The sequence below is a fragment of the Pseudomassariella vexata genome (genome assembly GCF_002105095.1).
Source record: "Pseudomassariella vexata strain CBS 129021 chromosome Unknown BCR38scaffold_3, whole genome shotgun sequence".
NCBI lineage: Eukaryota > Fungi > Ascomycota > Sordariomycetes > Amphisphaeriales > Pseudomassariaceae > Pseudomassariella > Pseudomassariella vexata.
Genome location: NW_024467958.1, coordinates 3174044 through 3191177, shown reverse-complemented (window position 1 = coordinate 3191177; position 17134 = coordinate 3174044). Strand labels below are relative to the sequence as shown.

Here is a 17134-nt window from a genome sequence, read left to right as displayed (position 1 = left end):
GTGAAGACCTACTACAAGACACCCGGTGTTTTTCAAGTGGAGCTTACGACTCCTTAACGGGCAAGGTAGGATTATAGACCAATAATTGACAACGAAATTGCGTCTCTCCACATCAGCATGCTCATAGGCAAAATTCGCTTGTGGGTTTTGCTTCTTCGCCCGGCCATCTTGCCGGAAACCTTTAGGAGTTGTTGATCGCTGGCATGCGATATATTATTTTCATATTACCTCTTACTGTGATATTGAAATTCTGGAACAGTCTGCAGCTACATAAACAGGCTTTGTGCATTTGTGCTACCTAAGTAGATTCGTAAAGTATTGCCGAGCATGTCAGCTATCACGTTCATGAGGATCACAGTGCATTGACCGCACAACATCCCGACAGGATCATGGCCAGCCACGGCGTTATCATCTGCTTTTGGTTTGGTCCCTACCAATCGCCCCACGAGCAGAGTAAAACGACGCGGGGATATTGAGGGGAACAAATGCGGCTCCACGAAAGTTAGACTGGAGTGATACTTCATTAGAGCCCAGAATCGCAATTTTCTCTCACTTTACTGTGGATTATGGAACGAAACTATTCTGAAGAGGAAGAAGACTGTACAGTATGTTCAGGCCTCCACTTGTTGCGTTCGCAACATCTTCGACCGACCAAAACTCGGAGGATCTTGTCGATTTAGTCGGCGCAACCATCCTGGTCGACCCCAGTGACTCTGCCGAAGTTCGAATCGCGGCACAGACACTCAGCCATGATTTCGGGCGCGTTACCAAGAGTACCCCTAGCCCGTTGATTTCTATTGGACCGCAGCACGGAGATATCGACATCGAAGGGGACACGGCTATTATCATCGGATGCATCAAGTCCTCAGCCCTGATCCAAAGGCTTTTGAGAGACGGTCAACTCGACGTTGAAGGAGTCCGAGGAAAATGGGAATCATTTAGTACTGCCATTGTTGAAAGGCCAGCCGGCATTTCTGCCTGTCGCAAAGCCCTTGTCATTGCGGGCAGTGATAAGAGAGGGACCATCTTTGGAACTTATACCCTATCGGAGCAAATCGGGGTATCTCCGTAAGGAATCGCGTACTCTCTAGGATCATCCTCAACTAACATTGCCCATTTAGCTGGTATTGGTGGGCCGATGTGCCTCCCAAATTTCACCCCAAGATCTACGCATTGCCCATCACAACCTCAAGTCAAGAGCCCAGTGTCAAATTCAGGGGCATCTTCATTAATGATGAAGCTCCCGCGCTTACCGGGTTCGTGATTGAAAAGTTTGGCAAATATGGCACGGAGTTCTACAAGAGAGTTTTCGAGCTATTGCTCCGTCTGAAGGTACGTTTCGGAGACCTGAAGTTGCTGCCAGCCTAATGATACCCAAGGCAAATTTCTTGTGGCCAGCGATGTGGCCCGGCTATCCGAATCCAGGCAGCTCCTTCTTCGTCGACGACAATGAGAACCAGAAGATCGCAGACCAGTATGGCATCGTCATGTCCACTTCTCATCATGAGCCCACGCAACGGGCAACCAACGAGGTATGTTTTCCAATGCCTCTCGTGTCCGTGGTAATGCTGAAGAATCACTTCCAAGTGGTTTGAAACCAATCCAGACGGCAGTTGGTCTTGGCTCGAGAACAAGCAAAAGATCACCCAATTCTTTGACGAGGGACTTAAAAGGGCCGAAGGCTTCGAGAGTTACTTTACTATGGGAATGAGGGGCGAGTATGATAAATCCATGAAAACTGATGACCCTGCTGCCGTTGTAAGAGACGTCATCCGCACCCAGCGATCGCTCATCAACAAGCTGCATGGCTGCGAAGATGCTGTTCCTCGTGAGTTTACCACCCATCATCCGAGGTTTTTTTCTCGTGAACAGGTGCTGATACTGCAAGACAGAACTTCTGGCACTCTATAAAGAAGTCCAAGGGTACTGGGACTCGGGCAATCTCGATGTACCCGATGATGTCACCCTTCTCTTTGCCGACGACAACTTCGGCACCATTCGCAGACTACCAACAGGAAATGAAGTCAACCGGAAAGGGGGCTCAGGTGTAAGTCTTCGACCCAGCCTTTCACCCGAACTCAGTTCTCAATACTGTTAGATCTACTACCACTTCGAATATGTTGGCACCCCGCGGAGCTATAAATGGATCAACTCCAACTCCTTGGGCAAGACCTGGCACCAGCTCCAAGAAGCCCACCGCCGCAACGCGAAGCAAGTTTGGGTTTTCGACGTCGGCGACATCAAGCCGATGGAAATTCCCTTGTCCTTCGCAATGACATTAGCATGGGACATAAACTCCATCTCCTCAAACTCTCTCCCTGACTTCTTCCACTCCCTAGCCGAACGAGAGTTCAACTCCGAAATTGCCCCTGCCATCGCCTCAGCTTGGCATGAATACGACTGTCTCGTCTCACTCCGGCGTCATGAGCATATCGAATCCAACACCTTCTCTCTTCTCCACTATAGCGAAGCGGATGCCATCGTCAACCACTGGCAGGACCTCCTAACTACGGTCGAGACCTTGTATAACTCCTCCAAATTCCTTGAAGAATACAAACCGGCCTTTTTCCAACTCGTCCTCCACCCCATCAAAGCAAGCACCATCTACCTCTCCCTCCGCATCCACCAATCCCGCAACCAGCTCTGGGCCCTCCAGCGCCGTAACAGCACCAACAACGCCGCACGGACAGTTCTTGACCTCTTCGATGCTGATTTCAAACTAAGCGAGGAATTTCATTCCCTGCTGGATGGGAAATGGAATCATATCATGCGACAGCCACACTATGGTTATGGAGATACTTGGCACGCGCCTAGTCGGGATATGATCAGCGGTCTGTGTTTTGTACAGAGGGGCCAGGATAGTAATCCAGTAGTTGGACAGATGGGGGTCATGGTTGAGGGACATGCTGGGGTCAGGCCGGGGGTTTGTAACGAGGAGAGTGATCGGACGCATCCTAGCATACGGGATTTGGTGCCGGGAGTTACTCTGGGGGAGATGACGCCATATGGGCCGGAGGGGAGGTGGTTTGAGCTGTACACGCGTGGGACTGTGACATTGGATTGGGAGAGTTCTGTGTTGGTTGACTGGATCTGGTTGTCAGAGAGCAAGGGTCGGCTTGTGCCTGGGAAGGCTGATGTGAGGGTTTGGCTTACTGTTGATTGGAGTAGTGTTCCGGACGGGTTTGATGAGGAGGTGCTGATTGATGTGCGGACCAAGGGAGGCAATTATGGTCCGTACGGGGATGACTTTGAGCAGATCCATCTGCCTATTAGGCACCGACGCATCACGCAGCCTTTTGTGGGCTTCGTTGAAAGTGATGGGCACGTGTCTATACCAGCGACAAGCATAGAGGCGCCACCTGCCTATCGCAAGCTTCCGGATGTTGGACGTCACTCCGGAGCGATTGGCCTCAAACCCCAAGTTGAGTCTGAAACAACACTGGACCCGATCCCTTTTCTTTCGTACCCTTTTTACATCTTTGACGGACACGGTGAAGTATCGTTGGGGTTGTACTTCAACATGACGTTAGATATCGATCCGGAGGATCCAATGGAATACGACGTCCAGATCAATGATATGGCAGTGCAGACGCACCGACTTGTGTCGAAAGCAGAAGTGGAGGGGGAATTGAAGCCTGGTTGGTACCACGCAGTTCAAGACTGCGTCTGGAAAAGATGGCATGACATCGGGCGGCTGAAAGCTGGACCACATGATGTTCGAATCCGACTTCGGCATTCCAATGTATTGCTTGAGAAATTGGTGCTGGACCTGGGGGGCGTCAAGGAGAGCTACCTGGGTCCTCCGCCAAGTCTCCAGATCACATAGGGTGGGGGCTGGGGTAGGGCTCAGTTTACTTCAGTATTCAATATTGTGTCGCGTCGTGCTATCGTGATGTCCAAACCCCTCTGCAACTCTAGTTCAGCGGAAAGGCATTTCTACTTGAAAAAACCATACCGACCACTTCAATCACAGCAGAATCCTCGCCTCTCCGAAACAAAATCGTGGCCGCACCATCTACCGCCTGGTGATCCCCATACACAACACAATCTGCCATTCGCCCAACAACTTCCAATCGTACTTACTGAGCAACTGAACCAGTGAGATTTTTCATCTCGTTAGAATCGAAGACTTCACTGGTACAAGCATGCAGCCCGTACCAGAAGCCAAGGAGACAGGACTCGGGTTCGCCAACTGGCACATGTCCTCTTGGCCTGACTGCGAGCGCATCTCTTTGAACATGTGCGAGTTTTAAGGTTATGGAATTCGGTTGGAGATCCTTATTGTATGCCTGGAAAATTACTCGCTTCATAGCGCCATTCAGGCCAAATCTTTCGTATGTGACTCTCTTCTCACTCAGCTCTTCCGCATTGCAGATGCCGCCTCTACAGATGACGACTGTTGTTTCAGCTTCCGAGGCCCATTTTCCAGCATGTTGTTAAGCTGTTTCAAAGGGTCACAACGAAATCATGATATTCTGGCTCACGTTACATTCATACCCAATAGATAGCATAGGCACAAGTGCGCTCCTACCCACCTGTTCCTTCCCCGACTAAAGGTACCCCTTACGATCTTACGTGCCAATTTCGCGTTCGTGCTGCTATAGAAACACCAGCAAACAAGACATACTACCACTACCCGTGTTTCCGGATCTTAAAGATGCAAGTATCCTTTATGAGAGATCCACAGTGACATATTTAATGTTCTCAACATCATGATTGCTTTCGCTGGCCTCGATCTTTGGATAACAAACGGATGAGCTGAGCCCAAGCATGGGCGCTCTGCTTCTCCCCATAAATGCTCATTGTATCACAGTATCCTGTCATTTGCAGCCACTGGCGTGCTATTTGTTCACTTTTGGTCAAGGATGTGGCCATTGGCTGCGTCTACAGTCTGCCCTGACGGAGGGCCTCCTGCCTGAATGCTGCGACTGCCTTCTACATTCTTCCCAGTTCTAACCGGCTCTATTTTCTTCTTTTAGTCACGTTCCACGTTCCACGCGTTTTTTCAACCCGCTGTTCTACCCACCTCTACTTCTACGGCCTCAATTGCCGTATCACAGCTTTTTCGCAAGGCCATATTACTTGTCACCTCGATCCTCCTCCCTTTCATCACTTCTTTGTCGCATCTAGAGATTTTAGGCACATCTAAAGCAGGAATTTGGTGTCTCAGAGTCATCTCATCGTTCTCCATCGCGCGTGATGGACCGGTAAGCAGTTTGTCTCATTTGCCCTCCGTCACTCACCTGGTGTTCACGTCTTGTGCTGACACTTTTTCTAGCTCCAGCCGTGGAAAGGCGAAACCTTGCTTCGGTTTTGCTGCCGGTCGATGCCGTTTTGGAGTGAAATGCAACTTTTCACATGTCTCAAGTGGCATCACCACGCCAGCGTCTCCTTCTGAAGGGCAGCGGCACCCGTCACACGAACAACACGGCCGCAACGAGCCAGTCCAAGATCGTCTACGAGAATGGAAGCAACTACTAGTGGGTCGAAACTTGTCACTCGTACGTTCGAAATGTGACCGCTTCTTTCAACTCGCTCTCGAGTTGATGGAAGGTGATACGGGAGCTGCTCAAGAGACCATCAAGCTCTTTGCCACCGAAGATGGATTGGCTTTTCTCAAAGATCTTGTTGAGCGCCATACCTTCCTATCAATCGATGCAGCTGGAAAAGTTCATCATTGGCTCAACCAGGTGCAACCTCTGTTGCAACTTGTCACTCACGAGCGTGTTCTTGACTCCGCAGTGCTGGAGCTGGATGTCGCCACCATCTATAACGTCATGCAGGGCATTGGTGGCAGAAGAATGAAGACCTTATTCGAGTTCGTCCTAGATCTACTCGAAGTTTGGTCTACGCTACCCATAGCTGCCGAAGATGAGCATGGATTGTCCGCTTGCGCGCTCTCTCTCACGGCCCTGGCGAAAATGATCGATTGCAATACGACCAATGTTGTGAACGAGAACTTCAACCGGATCATCGACCGTCTGGAATTCTGCTTAGGACGAGCTGGCCAGTCTTCGGACGAGTTTTCCAAGATGCAAGCTCGTAAATCCTTGCAGTACCTTCGACGACGCCTCGGGGTGGGCGACGCAATACTCGAGGCGCAGACCAACAATCGAACGCCTGTGGACCGCGCCGAGTTTTTCATGCGCAAAGATCTGCCCGGAAATATGTCTGCTGATGGGCCGCGACACAATAACGACCACGCCGACATCTCCAAAATCAGTATCCTGCCTACTCGCGAGGAGATTACCTCGTCGCGTGGTGAGTATCTGCCTACGAACGATTCGTCCCAGTTCCATATTGATGGAATTAATGGACGTCTGGATCGCGAATTCCGACTTCTGCGAGAAGACACTGTCGGCCAACTCCGAGATGTCGTTCGCCTCCAACTTGAGTTCATGCAGAACCCAGAACGCAGCCGGGACCACCGCGATAGGAACGGCGTTCGAACATACATCTACAACGATCCCATCATTCGTAACATTGAATTCGACAAACGCCTTGGATTGGACTTTACCATCCAGTTTCGCCAACCTGCTCAGGGAAAGAAGTCTCGCGAGCGACAGGAGTGGTGGGGACACTCCAAGCGCCTACAGCCGGGTGGCCTGTTGTGTGTTCTTTCCAAGAACGGATCTGTCCTTTTTTGCGTAGTTGCTGAAACCACTATCGTCGCCACGAATGCAGAGTTGCACCTGAAGCGACGGCGCACACCGGCCACAGCGGAAGATGAGGAGGAATCAAGCAAGCAGGCGCCGAAAGCGAGTCTTGCCGATGACGAAACCTCTGCCTACGTTCACCTGCACCTTGCCGAAATCCGGCCTGCCAACATCGGCCAAGTCCTCCGCTGGTATCGAGATGATGGCCACAGTCAGCAGCGTTGTCTGGTTGAGTTTCCCGGCATTCTTCTTCCGTCGTTTCAACACACGCTCGCGGCGCTCCAACGAATGTCCAAGACACCCGATATGCCTTTCATAGACTTGCTTACTCCCTCCCAGGCCAGTCCCGGCGGCGTTGAAGTTCCTCCCCCGGCTTACACGTTGAAACCGGGTTTTAGCTTCGACCTGAGCTGTGTGACCAACGACAATACAAGTCTACGTTGTTCTCCAACAAAACCTCTTGATCCTCAAGAGCTGGCAAAGCACTCAACCCTTGATGCAACTCAGTCGAGTGCTCTCCTCGACACGTTGTCCAGAAGCTTGGTTCTCATCCAGGGACCTCCAGGCACTGGCAAATCATTTACAGGAGAAAAGATCATTAAGGTTCTACTTGCCAACAAGAAGAAAGCGGGGCTAGGCCCGATTCTATGTGTCTGCTATACCAACCACGCACTTGACCAGCTTCTTGAGCACTTACTCGATGACGGTGTTAAAAAGATCATTAGAATTGGATCCAGGTCCAAGTCCGAGCGACTCGAACAGCTAAATATTCGTGTCGTTGCAAAAACCGCTGATCGTACCAAAGCTGAGAAAGCATTGCTGTGGGAGACGAAGAAATCACTGGATCAGCATGTCGGGCTCCTCGATGTCTCAATCAAGAACCTTGAGTCAGTAAATTCTCCTGAGACGATCAAGAATTATCTCTTCATGTTTCACCCGCAACACCACGATGCTTTATTTAGCAAGGGTATAGGTAAATGGACTGAAGTTCATCGCGATCCCAATCACCGTTTCAAGCAATGGCGTCGCGGTGGTTTCCCCGGAACCTCGCCGCCGCGCCAAGTTGATGATCTAATCGAGGCAAATCTCTGGCAAATGACGAGGGAGGAACGCAGTCATCTCATTTCTTACTGGCTTCGCGAAATTCGTGACCCGATCATCACACAAATCATTGGGGTTTGCAAAGATTACGAAGCAGCAAAGGCCAACCAGAACAAGATCTCTCGCGAGGTTGATCTGCGTTGCCTACATGAGGCAGACATTGTCGGTGTCACCACCACCGGCCTTGCGCGGAACTTAGACTTGCTCTTGAAATTGCGAAGCAAGGTGATGCTCTGTGAGGAGGCAGGAGAGGTTCTCGAGGCGCACATGTTAACTGCCCTTCTTCCCTCCGTGGAGCACGCTATTCTCATTGGAGACCACCTGCAGTTGCGACCGCAGATCAATAACTACGATCTTCAGAGCAATAATCCACGAGGTGCGCAGTATTCGCTCGACGTGTCGCTCTTTGAGCGCCTCATCAACCCCCCGCACGAGACTGACATCAGACTGCCTTTCAATACCCTCCAAACTCAGAGACGTATGCATCCAAGCGTCTCTGAGCTCATTCGTTCGACGCTTTATCCGTCTTTGGAGGACGGTGAAACTGTGAATCATTACCCTGAGGTTCTGGGTATGAAGAAGCGACTATATTGGCTACACCATGAGGCTCCCGAGGACCAGGCCAGCCAGCTCGATGCAACCACCACTTCACGTACCAATGCCTTTGAGATGAACATGACGATTGCCCTTGTGCAACATCTAGTAAGGCAAGGATCGTATGGCCCCGATGACATTGCCGTCATCACACCCTACCTAGGGCAGCTACACCAGCTCCGCCGCGCCATGTCGACTTTATTTGAGATTTCAGTCGGTGAAAGAGACCTTGAGGAGCTCGAGGTTCTGGAGGCCAGCAGGTCAGGAGATGGTCCGGACAATATCCCACAACCGAACCGGCCTGTTTCGACCAAGACGACTCTTCTGAAGAGCATCAGACTGGCTACCGTTGATAACTTTCAAGGCGAAGAAGCAAAGGTCGTCGTGATTTCGCTGGTAAGGAGTAATAAGCAGAACAAGTGCGGCTTCCTCAGCACTTCTAACCGCATCAATGTGCTGCTCTCGCGTGCCCAACACGGCATGTATCTCATCGGAAATTCCAATACATACAGGCACGTGAACATGTGGGCCAAAGTTCTGGACATTCTAGTCCAAACTGGAAACTTCGGTGACAAGCTCGAGTTGCAGTGCCCGCGCCATCCCGATACGCCTATTCTGGTCTCGGACCCGGATCACTTCCTCCAGTTCTCGCCCGAAGGAGGCTGTAACCTGCCGTGCGACCGGCGCCTTCCGTGTGGGCACTCGTGCATCAGCCGATGTCATCATAATACTCTACACAAAGCAGTTAAATGTCTGGAGCCTTGTCCACGACCCAAGAAGGGGTGTGATCACCCTTGTCGTCGGGACTGTGGCGAGCCATGCCTTCCAAAGTGTGTCGAAAAGCTTCGGGGCCTCAACATCACTCTTTCCTGTGGACATAAAGTGAGTTCAGCGCTTTGTTGGCAGGCGCAGAATCCATCGACCATTGCATGCCAGGAAAAGGTGCAAAAGACTGTACCTGGGTGTGATCACACTCTCACCGTCACCTGTCCCACCGACGTAAGCGTGGATGCGTTCAAGTGCGGGGAGATTTGCGGCGAACCTCAGCGCTGTGGTCACTCTTGCCGAAGTGAATGTTGGAGATGCAGAGAGAGAGCAAAAGGCAAGATCACCAAGGTGAACCACGGGATTTGCCAGCAGCCGTGTGATCGCAAGTACACTACCTGCCCTCACAGCTGCAAGGAACCTTGCCATGGAGAAGCGAAGTGCCCGCCGTGTCCGCGGCCCTGCGAAGTTCGATGCAGTCACTCAAAATGCAGCAAGCTATGTCATGAGCCTTGCGCTCCATGCGCTGAGCAGACTTGTGCGTCCCGCTGTCCTCACATACAGTGCACGATGCCGTAAGTAATCTGGCTTATTCTGCGAGTTCGAGCTAGAGCTAACGTAAACTAGATGTGCAGCACCCTGCAACTGGGTCCCCTGTTCCAAGAGATGCGAGAAGGTCCTGAGCTGTGGTCATCAATGTGAGATACTTCCTCCCAGTCTCCGAAATCCATGCTATCCATTATGACTAATCTTTGTCTCCAGGCCCATCCCTCTGTGGTGAGACGTGCCCAGACGAAAAGTACTGTCAGATATGCTGTGTCGAAGACATCAAAGAAACCGAGGTTGACTTCATCATGGGCAATCAATACCATGAGATCGACCTCGACGAGGAACCCTGCCTCTTCCCGGACTGCGGCCACTTCATTATCAAGAGCAACATGGATGGCTTGATGGACATGAAAGCTCACTACAAAATGTCAGCGGAAGACAATCCTGTCGCACTCGTCGGGACTTCTACCCCGTTCTCCATGGACGAAGTCAAAAATTGCCCAACCTGTCGCGGCTCACTGCGCAACATCGCACGCTACGGTCGTATCGTCCGCCGTGCCATGCTCGACGAAGCAACTAAGAAGTTTATGGCTTGGTCCAACAGCAAATTCCTCTATCTAGCCGAGGACTTGGGAGACATCCGCCAGAACCTAGAGAAAAATAGGGATCCTAAAGTAGTGAATTCCCAAAACACCCGCCCAACCAAAATCTCTGCCAACGGGCGGCTGAAGGAACTGCACCTGATTCGCGATTGGGTGGGCTCAGGAAGATACGCAGCCGCCCTGAAACTCTGGCACGACATCAAAAACTTCATCAAACAGGTCCAAAAAGCAGAGCAGCCCTTCCAACGCGTCGCCGATTTCGTCCAACACGCTGCGCGCCAGCACTCGGAGACGGGGGGATTCCATTTCGACGAGTCACTCATCCAGTACAAATCGCAACTCCAAGCCTCGGCGCTCTGGCTGCGATGCGAGGTCATCATCATCTCCGACTTCATGGAGTTGCGCCCGGAGATCATGCAATCCCGGCCGAAGCTCAAGCTCGATTTCTCAAAGCAGATGAGCGACTGTCAGGAATTAATTGAGTTGGCCAAGAGGATGATATATCCGCGCCAGGAGGTAGAGGCCCATATCTTCTTTGCCCAATTCTGCGCTTTTACCAGAATACTTGGACCCGCTGCCGGACCTGATGAGTCGGGTGAGACTGGGATTACTGCAAAGGAGTTCGAAACTCTCAAAGAGCAAGGCTTGGATCACCTTACTACTGCCCGCGCCATTGTCGAGCAGTATAGTGGACAAGCTGGCATGCTTCTGACAGATATCGATGCAGCTGAGGCCATGTTGCGCGAAGGTGTCTTCTACATGTCTGTCTCAGCATATGAGATGCAAGCCGTGTACGGTGCCATGGCGGGCGAGTTCTTGGGCACCGGCCATTGGTATACCTGCGAGAGGGGCCATCCTTTCACGGTCGGCGAGTGTGGCATGCCGATGGAGATGGCGCAGTGTCCCGAGTGTGGTGCACCTGTTGGTGGGGCGCACCACACGCCTGCGCAGGGGGTGCGGAGAGCAGATGAGATTGAGCGCTTGGCTCAGGAGGTTGAGCAGATGGGTATTTGAAGCCCCATCCACGAGTTGGAATGGATGTTACGAGTATATGCACAGAGTGTGTTTTGAGAGAAGTCTGGTATGCTTTCTGCATTCATGATGAGAACGAGATGCATTCAGGATTGCTTTATTTCCGGCATATGGCCGTAGGTCTTTGAGCAGTTTGCGATGCGCAAAGGCGCGTTCCACTGGCAGAACATGGCAATTCGCGCTAGTTATGCTGAAGAAGCGCTAGCTGAAATGAACAAACGTGCTTTCTTATACTGCAAACGCATTCGAATTACCCAGTCAGCATATGGAAATACTTAATGATGGTTGACCTCGAGATGTAGGATCTATGCCTATGCGGACCGGATCTTTTTCCATCTAGACCCTGGAACTCGAGGTATATTAGTACGGCTACTGTGATACATTGAAAGGTGGGTACAACGTTATTTACTCAACTTTATAGTGCTGGATGAATTCTCTGCTGTGAGTATTTCACACTCGAGGGGCATACGGTATGGACCTTCCACCAGCCACTGCAAAAGTGTTTTCATGCTGTAATGTATGTGACCCACGGTTACCGGGGCATAGTTTGCGAGACGCAAAGACAATTTCCCCTGGAATTAACAGTACTTTCCTTTATAATGCCAGTATTCCCGAAACTTCACACACCTTCTCTTTCTCCGTTCTAGTCTTCATTGAAATGTACCATCTCGTTTCCAGCATGGCATCGATGCCATTCTCCTGCCTCTGAATCTCCTGTGCGCCGAGAACGAGAAGCGTCTGCTGCGCCTGCAGGCCGAGTTGGAACAAGTGCAACGTATCCAATCGATGAAGAAATATGTTGCTCCTGTCAGTGTACTTGTGGCTCGGCAATAGTTAAATATATGGTTGCTTGGATGCTAACGACTCTAACACTCCTCTTCAGTATGGTCACGGCTCGTGTACCTACATCGACCACAATCTGGCTACCTTTGAGGTGTACAAATTCGTCAGTAAATTGCTGCTCCGGTGCAACGTCACACTTGTTGACCCAAACTAACGAGTTCATGTCCAGTCCCAGTGGTTTTCTGAGCCCGGCTCCATGTCTATGAAGTTGGAGAGAAGGTAGTAAGAGTGAAATGCAATGATCTACGAAGCAACGTAATGCTTGATTATACCATTTGTGATGTAGGTCCGGACAAAAGGAGGTGGAATGGTACCAGCCAGCACGCAGTGGGAATGGTCTCCCTTTTTGGGTCCTTGACGCGCCAGAAACCCTGCCCGGAAAAGTAAACCATATTGAATGCGCATCAGCCAACCAATGTCGCGAGCCTGCTGGATGAAGCCCATGAGTTGTCTCAGGTAGAGAGCTCCGACGACGTCGTAGCCGAGGTAGAATGGCCATGATCTTATGTCGAAGGGCGTTTGATCCTTAGCGAACGCGTCGAATTGTTCCCAAAGGCTGTCGAATACGGTGCACCCTTGCTTCCATCATAACAGCTGAAAACATTTATAAATATTATCCGCCCTGAATGAACTTAATGCTTCTATGTTGATCCCCGACGGTCTTCCAATGACGGGGTGTAGTTGAAACTATCCCCAACCCCTTCGCGAAGTAGCTTGAGTAAGCAACGGTATCCCATGGGTCATTGACAACCACGTTTAACTCTTCGCGCTCGAACTGGCACCGAATGTGAGCCGACGCCACTCCTCGAGAGCTCAAACGCTTTCCTACGAGATCCCCAAGTAAAGATACCACGCCTGTTGGAAAAAGCAAGCGCAAAAGCAGCAAGCAGGGCAAGCTGACGAGGTCCCGGTGCGTGTCGTTGGACAACCACTTCATAGAAATGCCGCCAGTAATGAGGGTCAATGAAGCAAGCAAACCCCACCAAACTCCTGCCTATCAAGACGCGGCGAAGACAAATATAAGGAGGCGCAACGAGCAGCCCCGAGATTTGTACCCCAGCTGCTGCAACCGAGCGTCCTCGTTGGTTCTCACTGTTTTGCCTCACGGTTTGATATTAGAACATATTGCCATACTCCCTACTGGGCAAACACAAAGAGTAATACGGCCAGAGAAAAAACTCAGTGGTGGATTTCATCAAGTGATTCGACGCAATCATATATAATTTCACAGTGGATATATATCAGGCACATTTTTCCAAAGCAACTTTGATCACGATACAACACCATGTAATTCTGGTGTCTTTCAAAACTCCGCTACGCCGTCATATGCTACATAAATATATATCAAGCCTTGTGCATGCAGCTCCTCCACCCCGCCGAGCATATTTCATTTCCAAGTCGCGAGCCTCCATCCATCAAGAACGGCCCGGAACCCAACGACCATGCCTCGGAACAAGAAAAAGAGCATCCAACATTCAGGCTGCCCGGTGCCGCGAAGAGAAACTGAGCCCAGCTCGGCACAGGATATCTGTGCTTCATACAAGCGTAAGTAGTCTATGCTTGATGCATGGTCCAAACACAATCCATAAAAGGGGGAACAAGAAAAACAGGTACAGTCATCATCATCTCCTTTGATTTCTCCTCTTGTCTTGAACCCATCGACCTTATTTTCTTCTTGATGAAATGTACTGTCGTCAAAATGTCGCTGGGTATATGTATAATGTCGTCGGTCGTTTGTCGATGAAAGTGTCGTAAAAAGAAAAAAGGTACAAAACAATGTTGTCGCAACAGAACCAGACGAAACCTCATCCCCTTCCCACTCCTCTTCAAAATTATACACCCCTGAACATGCGCACGATCAAGAACCACATAGCACCGATGAATTTGAAGGCACTGAGGCCCGCGACGGTCCAGAGAATGATCGTCATGTACAAGTTCGCACGTTCGTCCTCGGCGGCAGCAGCCGAGTCCGGGTTAAGGCGTTCCAAACCTGCGGTACTAAGAACGAGAGCGACAAGACCAAAGTTGGTGATCATCCAAATGAGAACGACCAGTGACCGAATCCAGCGATAGTAATCCTGTTGAGCCTCGGCCTTGTCGGAATCCGTGGGAGGCTTCTTGATCTCAACGTGCTTCTTGCTGAAGACCGCTAGCTCACGCTCGTATGACGCGTTCAGGTCACCCTCGTCAGGCAGATCGGTCTTACCCTTTCCGTCCTTGGTGTCGACCGTCGGGAGTACATCGGGCTTGTCGTCACCCTTGGTACCCCAAGAGATATCGTGCGTGTTGCAGAAGGCGTACACGTTGAGAACGTTGATGAAAGTGGGCGTGAGAAGTAGATATTGTATGAAGGACGTAAGCATGTGCCAAGGGTCGAACATGATGATTGAAGCAATCAACCACATGCCCCATGTTGACAGCATGGACACGATCAGCGAGAAGAAAATCTTGTTCGTAATAAGATCACTCAAAACAAATCCGTCCGCGACTTCGGTCTGAACAGCCTTGACCGCGATGAAGACCGCGGCGAAGGTGAGGTATCTGCAGTCTTTGTCAGCAGGGACGTAGTAGAGTTAGGCAGGGGTGAAGTTGGACTTACATCATGATCACACACCAGAAGATAACCATTGCGGTATACAGTTTCCCGGACCCCGACGGACGGTTACCCATGGAAAGGACGAAACACGACATCAAAGAGATACCATAGAACCAAGTGAACACCACGCCCAAGATGGTACCGACAGTGCCCAGCAAGTCGTCCGTGCCCAAACTTGTCGTCAAGATCTTGAAAACCAGGAAGAAGTTGCCTATACCGAACCAAGCAAAGACCATGTTAATTGTGTTGAACACGAACTCAATGAAGAAGGCCAGTTTGCGCAGAATCGAATGGTCCGACCGGAAGAACTCATAGAAGTGAGCAATAGCGTAGATGGCAGCGAAAAAAGAGCCGTTGAGCCAACGACGGCGTTGCAGAATCAGTTCTGTGACGCTGTCGGGCACATCTGTTTCTCCAGTCGCCGACTTGACGTATTGCAGGATCCAATGGCAGTTGCGCTTCGTGACGAGTTCGAAACAAAGGATACGATCTTCGGCGAGGTACATGTTGGCAGTGAAAACACCAGCGCCGGCGCCATGCAGCGTCTCGCCCTTGAAGTACTTCTCCAATGGGCCTAGGCCATTCTTGTCGTTCTGGAGGGCGACGTATCGGTAGGCCGAAAAGGCACCGGGCAAGACTGAAATAAAGCCAAACGCGGACTCGAGCGGCTTATCGAGAATATTGCTCATCTTGTACTCGAAGTTTTGAGTAGCAACCAGAGGGTTGAGCAGATGCTTGCCGCCTGTTCCCAACATGGCCTTGATTTCACCACACGCACCTCCGCACATAGGCTCAAGGTCAAACGCCTTCCACAGATGGTAGATGGAGTTGCCTCCCGGCTTGGTACCAGCATCAATCAGCACACAAATGTTGGGGTTCAGCACACGGCCGAAGGCTTGAAAGAACCACCTGTGCGAGTTGATCTTCTTTTGGTTCTTCTCCTTCAGGCAGAATAGCATTTGCACTGGCTGCTTCTTGGGGACCAGCTGGACGACATCGTTCTTTATGACCATGCCCACCTGCGTTGTGTATTCGTAAATATGGGCCGTCACATCCTTGCCGTTGACTTGCTGCTTGGCAATACCCTCCTGGTAGACACCCATACCAGCAAGGAGGGCGCGGGTTCGGGGATTAATTTTGGCTCGGCCGTCGCTAACCACGCAAACAACAATCTTCTTCCACGCATCGGGTCCCCAGGTTTTGCTTTCCTTTCGGCCGCACATATACTCAACGTTTTTCAACACGCCAGCCATACTACGGGCGAATAATATGTCGTCCTCGTTGTACATGGTGACGACGATGAACAGTTCTGTGTGGCGCGGCTTGCTGAAGAGCTTCTGGCGCAACGTAAAATTCTCATCGTAAAAGTCGTTGGGGTCGCAAGTGGCGGCAGTGTACCGCATGTGGGTAAACTCGTCTCGTTCGCCGTGGGGTAACTGGTTGAGCAGTCTCGGTGGGATTGGACAATCGAGAACCAGGTTTCCTCGGTACAGAAGGACCTGCTTGACCGTCTTCCATCTCTTGATAGGAGCGCCACCACCTTGTTGTTGTTGCTGCTGTTGTTGCCGGGGTTCGTCTTGGTATAGCTCTGGCTGGCCGCCCGCAGCGTAGGAATCGTTCTGAGCGAGCATTGGCCGCGAATCTTCAAGGTCGTAGCTCTGATACTCCTGATATGGTGTCCCCTGAGCGGGCTCATATGGCTGATTGTAGTAGGCATCATGATGTTGCTCGGGGTTGACCGCGTATTCGGAACCGCCATAGCCCGGGGCGTGGCCGCCATAGTGGCTTTGCGACAGGTTGTCTATACTGTGAGCGGCGTTGAGGGGAAGTATGTCGCTCGGTGTATAGGCACCCTGGCGCCCCGGGACATCAAGGCCGCTCGGCGGCGGCGGCGGCGGCGGATGTTGGCCGTACGGGACATCGTCCAATTGGTATCCGTGTTGCAGTGGGTGGCCCGGCGAGGGCGTCCGGTGCACGCCAGGTCTGTTGTCCATAGTGGGATCGTAGTAACCGTCATCTAGGTGGAGAAGGTTAGGAAATGTATTCTTCGCCCTGGGTCAAGTTGGCTTTAAAGCAACGTGTCGAGGGGCTGCCTGCGCCACCAGAAGTATGTTGTCGTCTTACAACTCGGCGGCGAAGCTCGGAGATGTAGACCAAGCTTGCGCAGGCCGAATCCGAAAAAAGACGAGGTCGAGAGGTTACCGACAGACGAGGCAAAGAATGAATATCGATGTGGGTATCGAATGCCGAAGTGGGAAGGGGTGTGGAGGTGGACTACGGAGAAAGGGGGTGAAGGCAAAGGAACTCAAAATAGGAAGCATGAATAACTCACCCAAACGATTATACGACATGGTTACTACTATTATATCAACAGGGGAAGGGGCGGGATATGGTCG

At 51.2% G+C, this 17134-nt stretch overlaps 4 protein-coding genes across 4 annotated transcripts; 2 read left to right on the top strand and 2 right to left on the bottom strand.

Annotated features, from left to right (window-relative positions):
• Positions 1-496: 496 nt before the first annotated feature.
• Positions 497-3826, top strand: BCR38DRAFT_508492 (uncharacterized protein; the record flags this gene model as incomplete). The annotated part of the gene is made up of 6 exons (XM_040864974.1): positions 497-1068; positions 1122-1332; positions 1380-1532; positions 1588-1828; positions 1893-2047; positions 2099-3826. Exons 1-6 carry the CDS (start codon positions 608-610, stop codon positions 3824-3826), a joined length of 2949 nt encoding a protein of 982 aa, XP_040719333.1. The 5' UTR covers positions 497-607.
• Positions 3827-5546: 1720 nt separating this feature from the next.
• On the top strand, positions 5547-11281 carry BCR38DRAFT_455826 (uncharacterized protein; the record flags this gene model as incomplete). The annotated part of the gene is made up of 11 exons (XM_040861840.1): positions 5547-6836; positions 6876-7095; positions 7129-7307; positions 7338-7585; positions 7619-7643; positions 7674-7803; positions 7843-7923; positions 7957-8542; positions 8576-9691; positions 9744-9814; positions 9879-11281. The coding sequence occupies 11 exons, from the start codon at positions 5547-5549 to the stop codon at positions 11279-11281; spliced, it is 5349 nt and encodes a 1782-aa protein (XP_040719332.1).
• Positions 11282-11700: 419 nt separating this feature from the next.
• BCR38DRAFT_406917 (uncharacterized protein) lies at positions 11701-12586 on the bottom strand (the record flags this gene model as incomplete). The annotated part of the gene is made up of 4 exons (XM_040858105.1): positions 11701-11871; positions 11927-12046; positions 12207-12385; positions 12415-12586. The coding sequence occupies 4 exons, from the start codon at positions 12584-12586 to the stop codon at positions 11701-11703; spliced, it is 642 nt and encodes a 213-aa protein (XP_040719331.1).
• A 1388-nt stretch (positions 12587-13974) lies between these two features.
• Positions 13975-16732, bottom strand: BCR38DRAFT_336487 (chitin synthase 3; the record flags this gene model as incomplete). Its single annotated transcript, XM_040855458.1, has 2 exons — positions 13975-14683; positions 14742-16732. The coding sequence occupies 2 exons, from the start codon at positions 16730-16732 to the stop codon at positions 13975-13977; spliced, it is 2700 nt and encodes an 899-aa protein (XP_040719330.1).
• Positions 16733-17134: the final 402 nt, after the last annotated feature.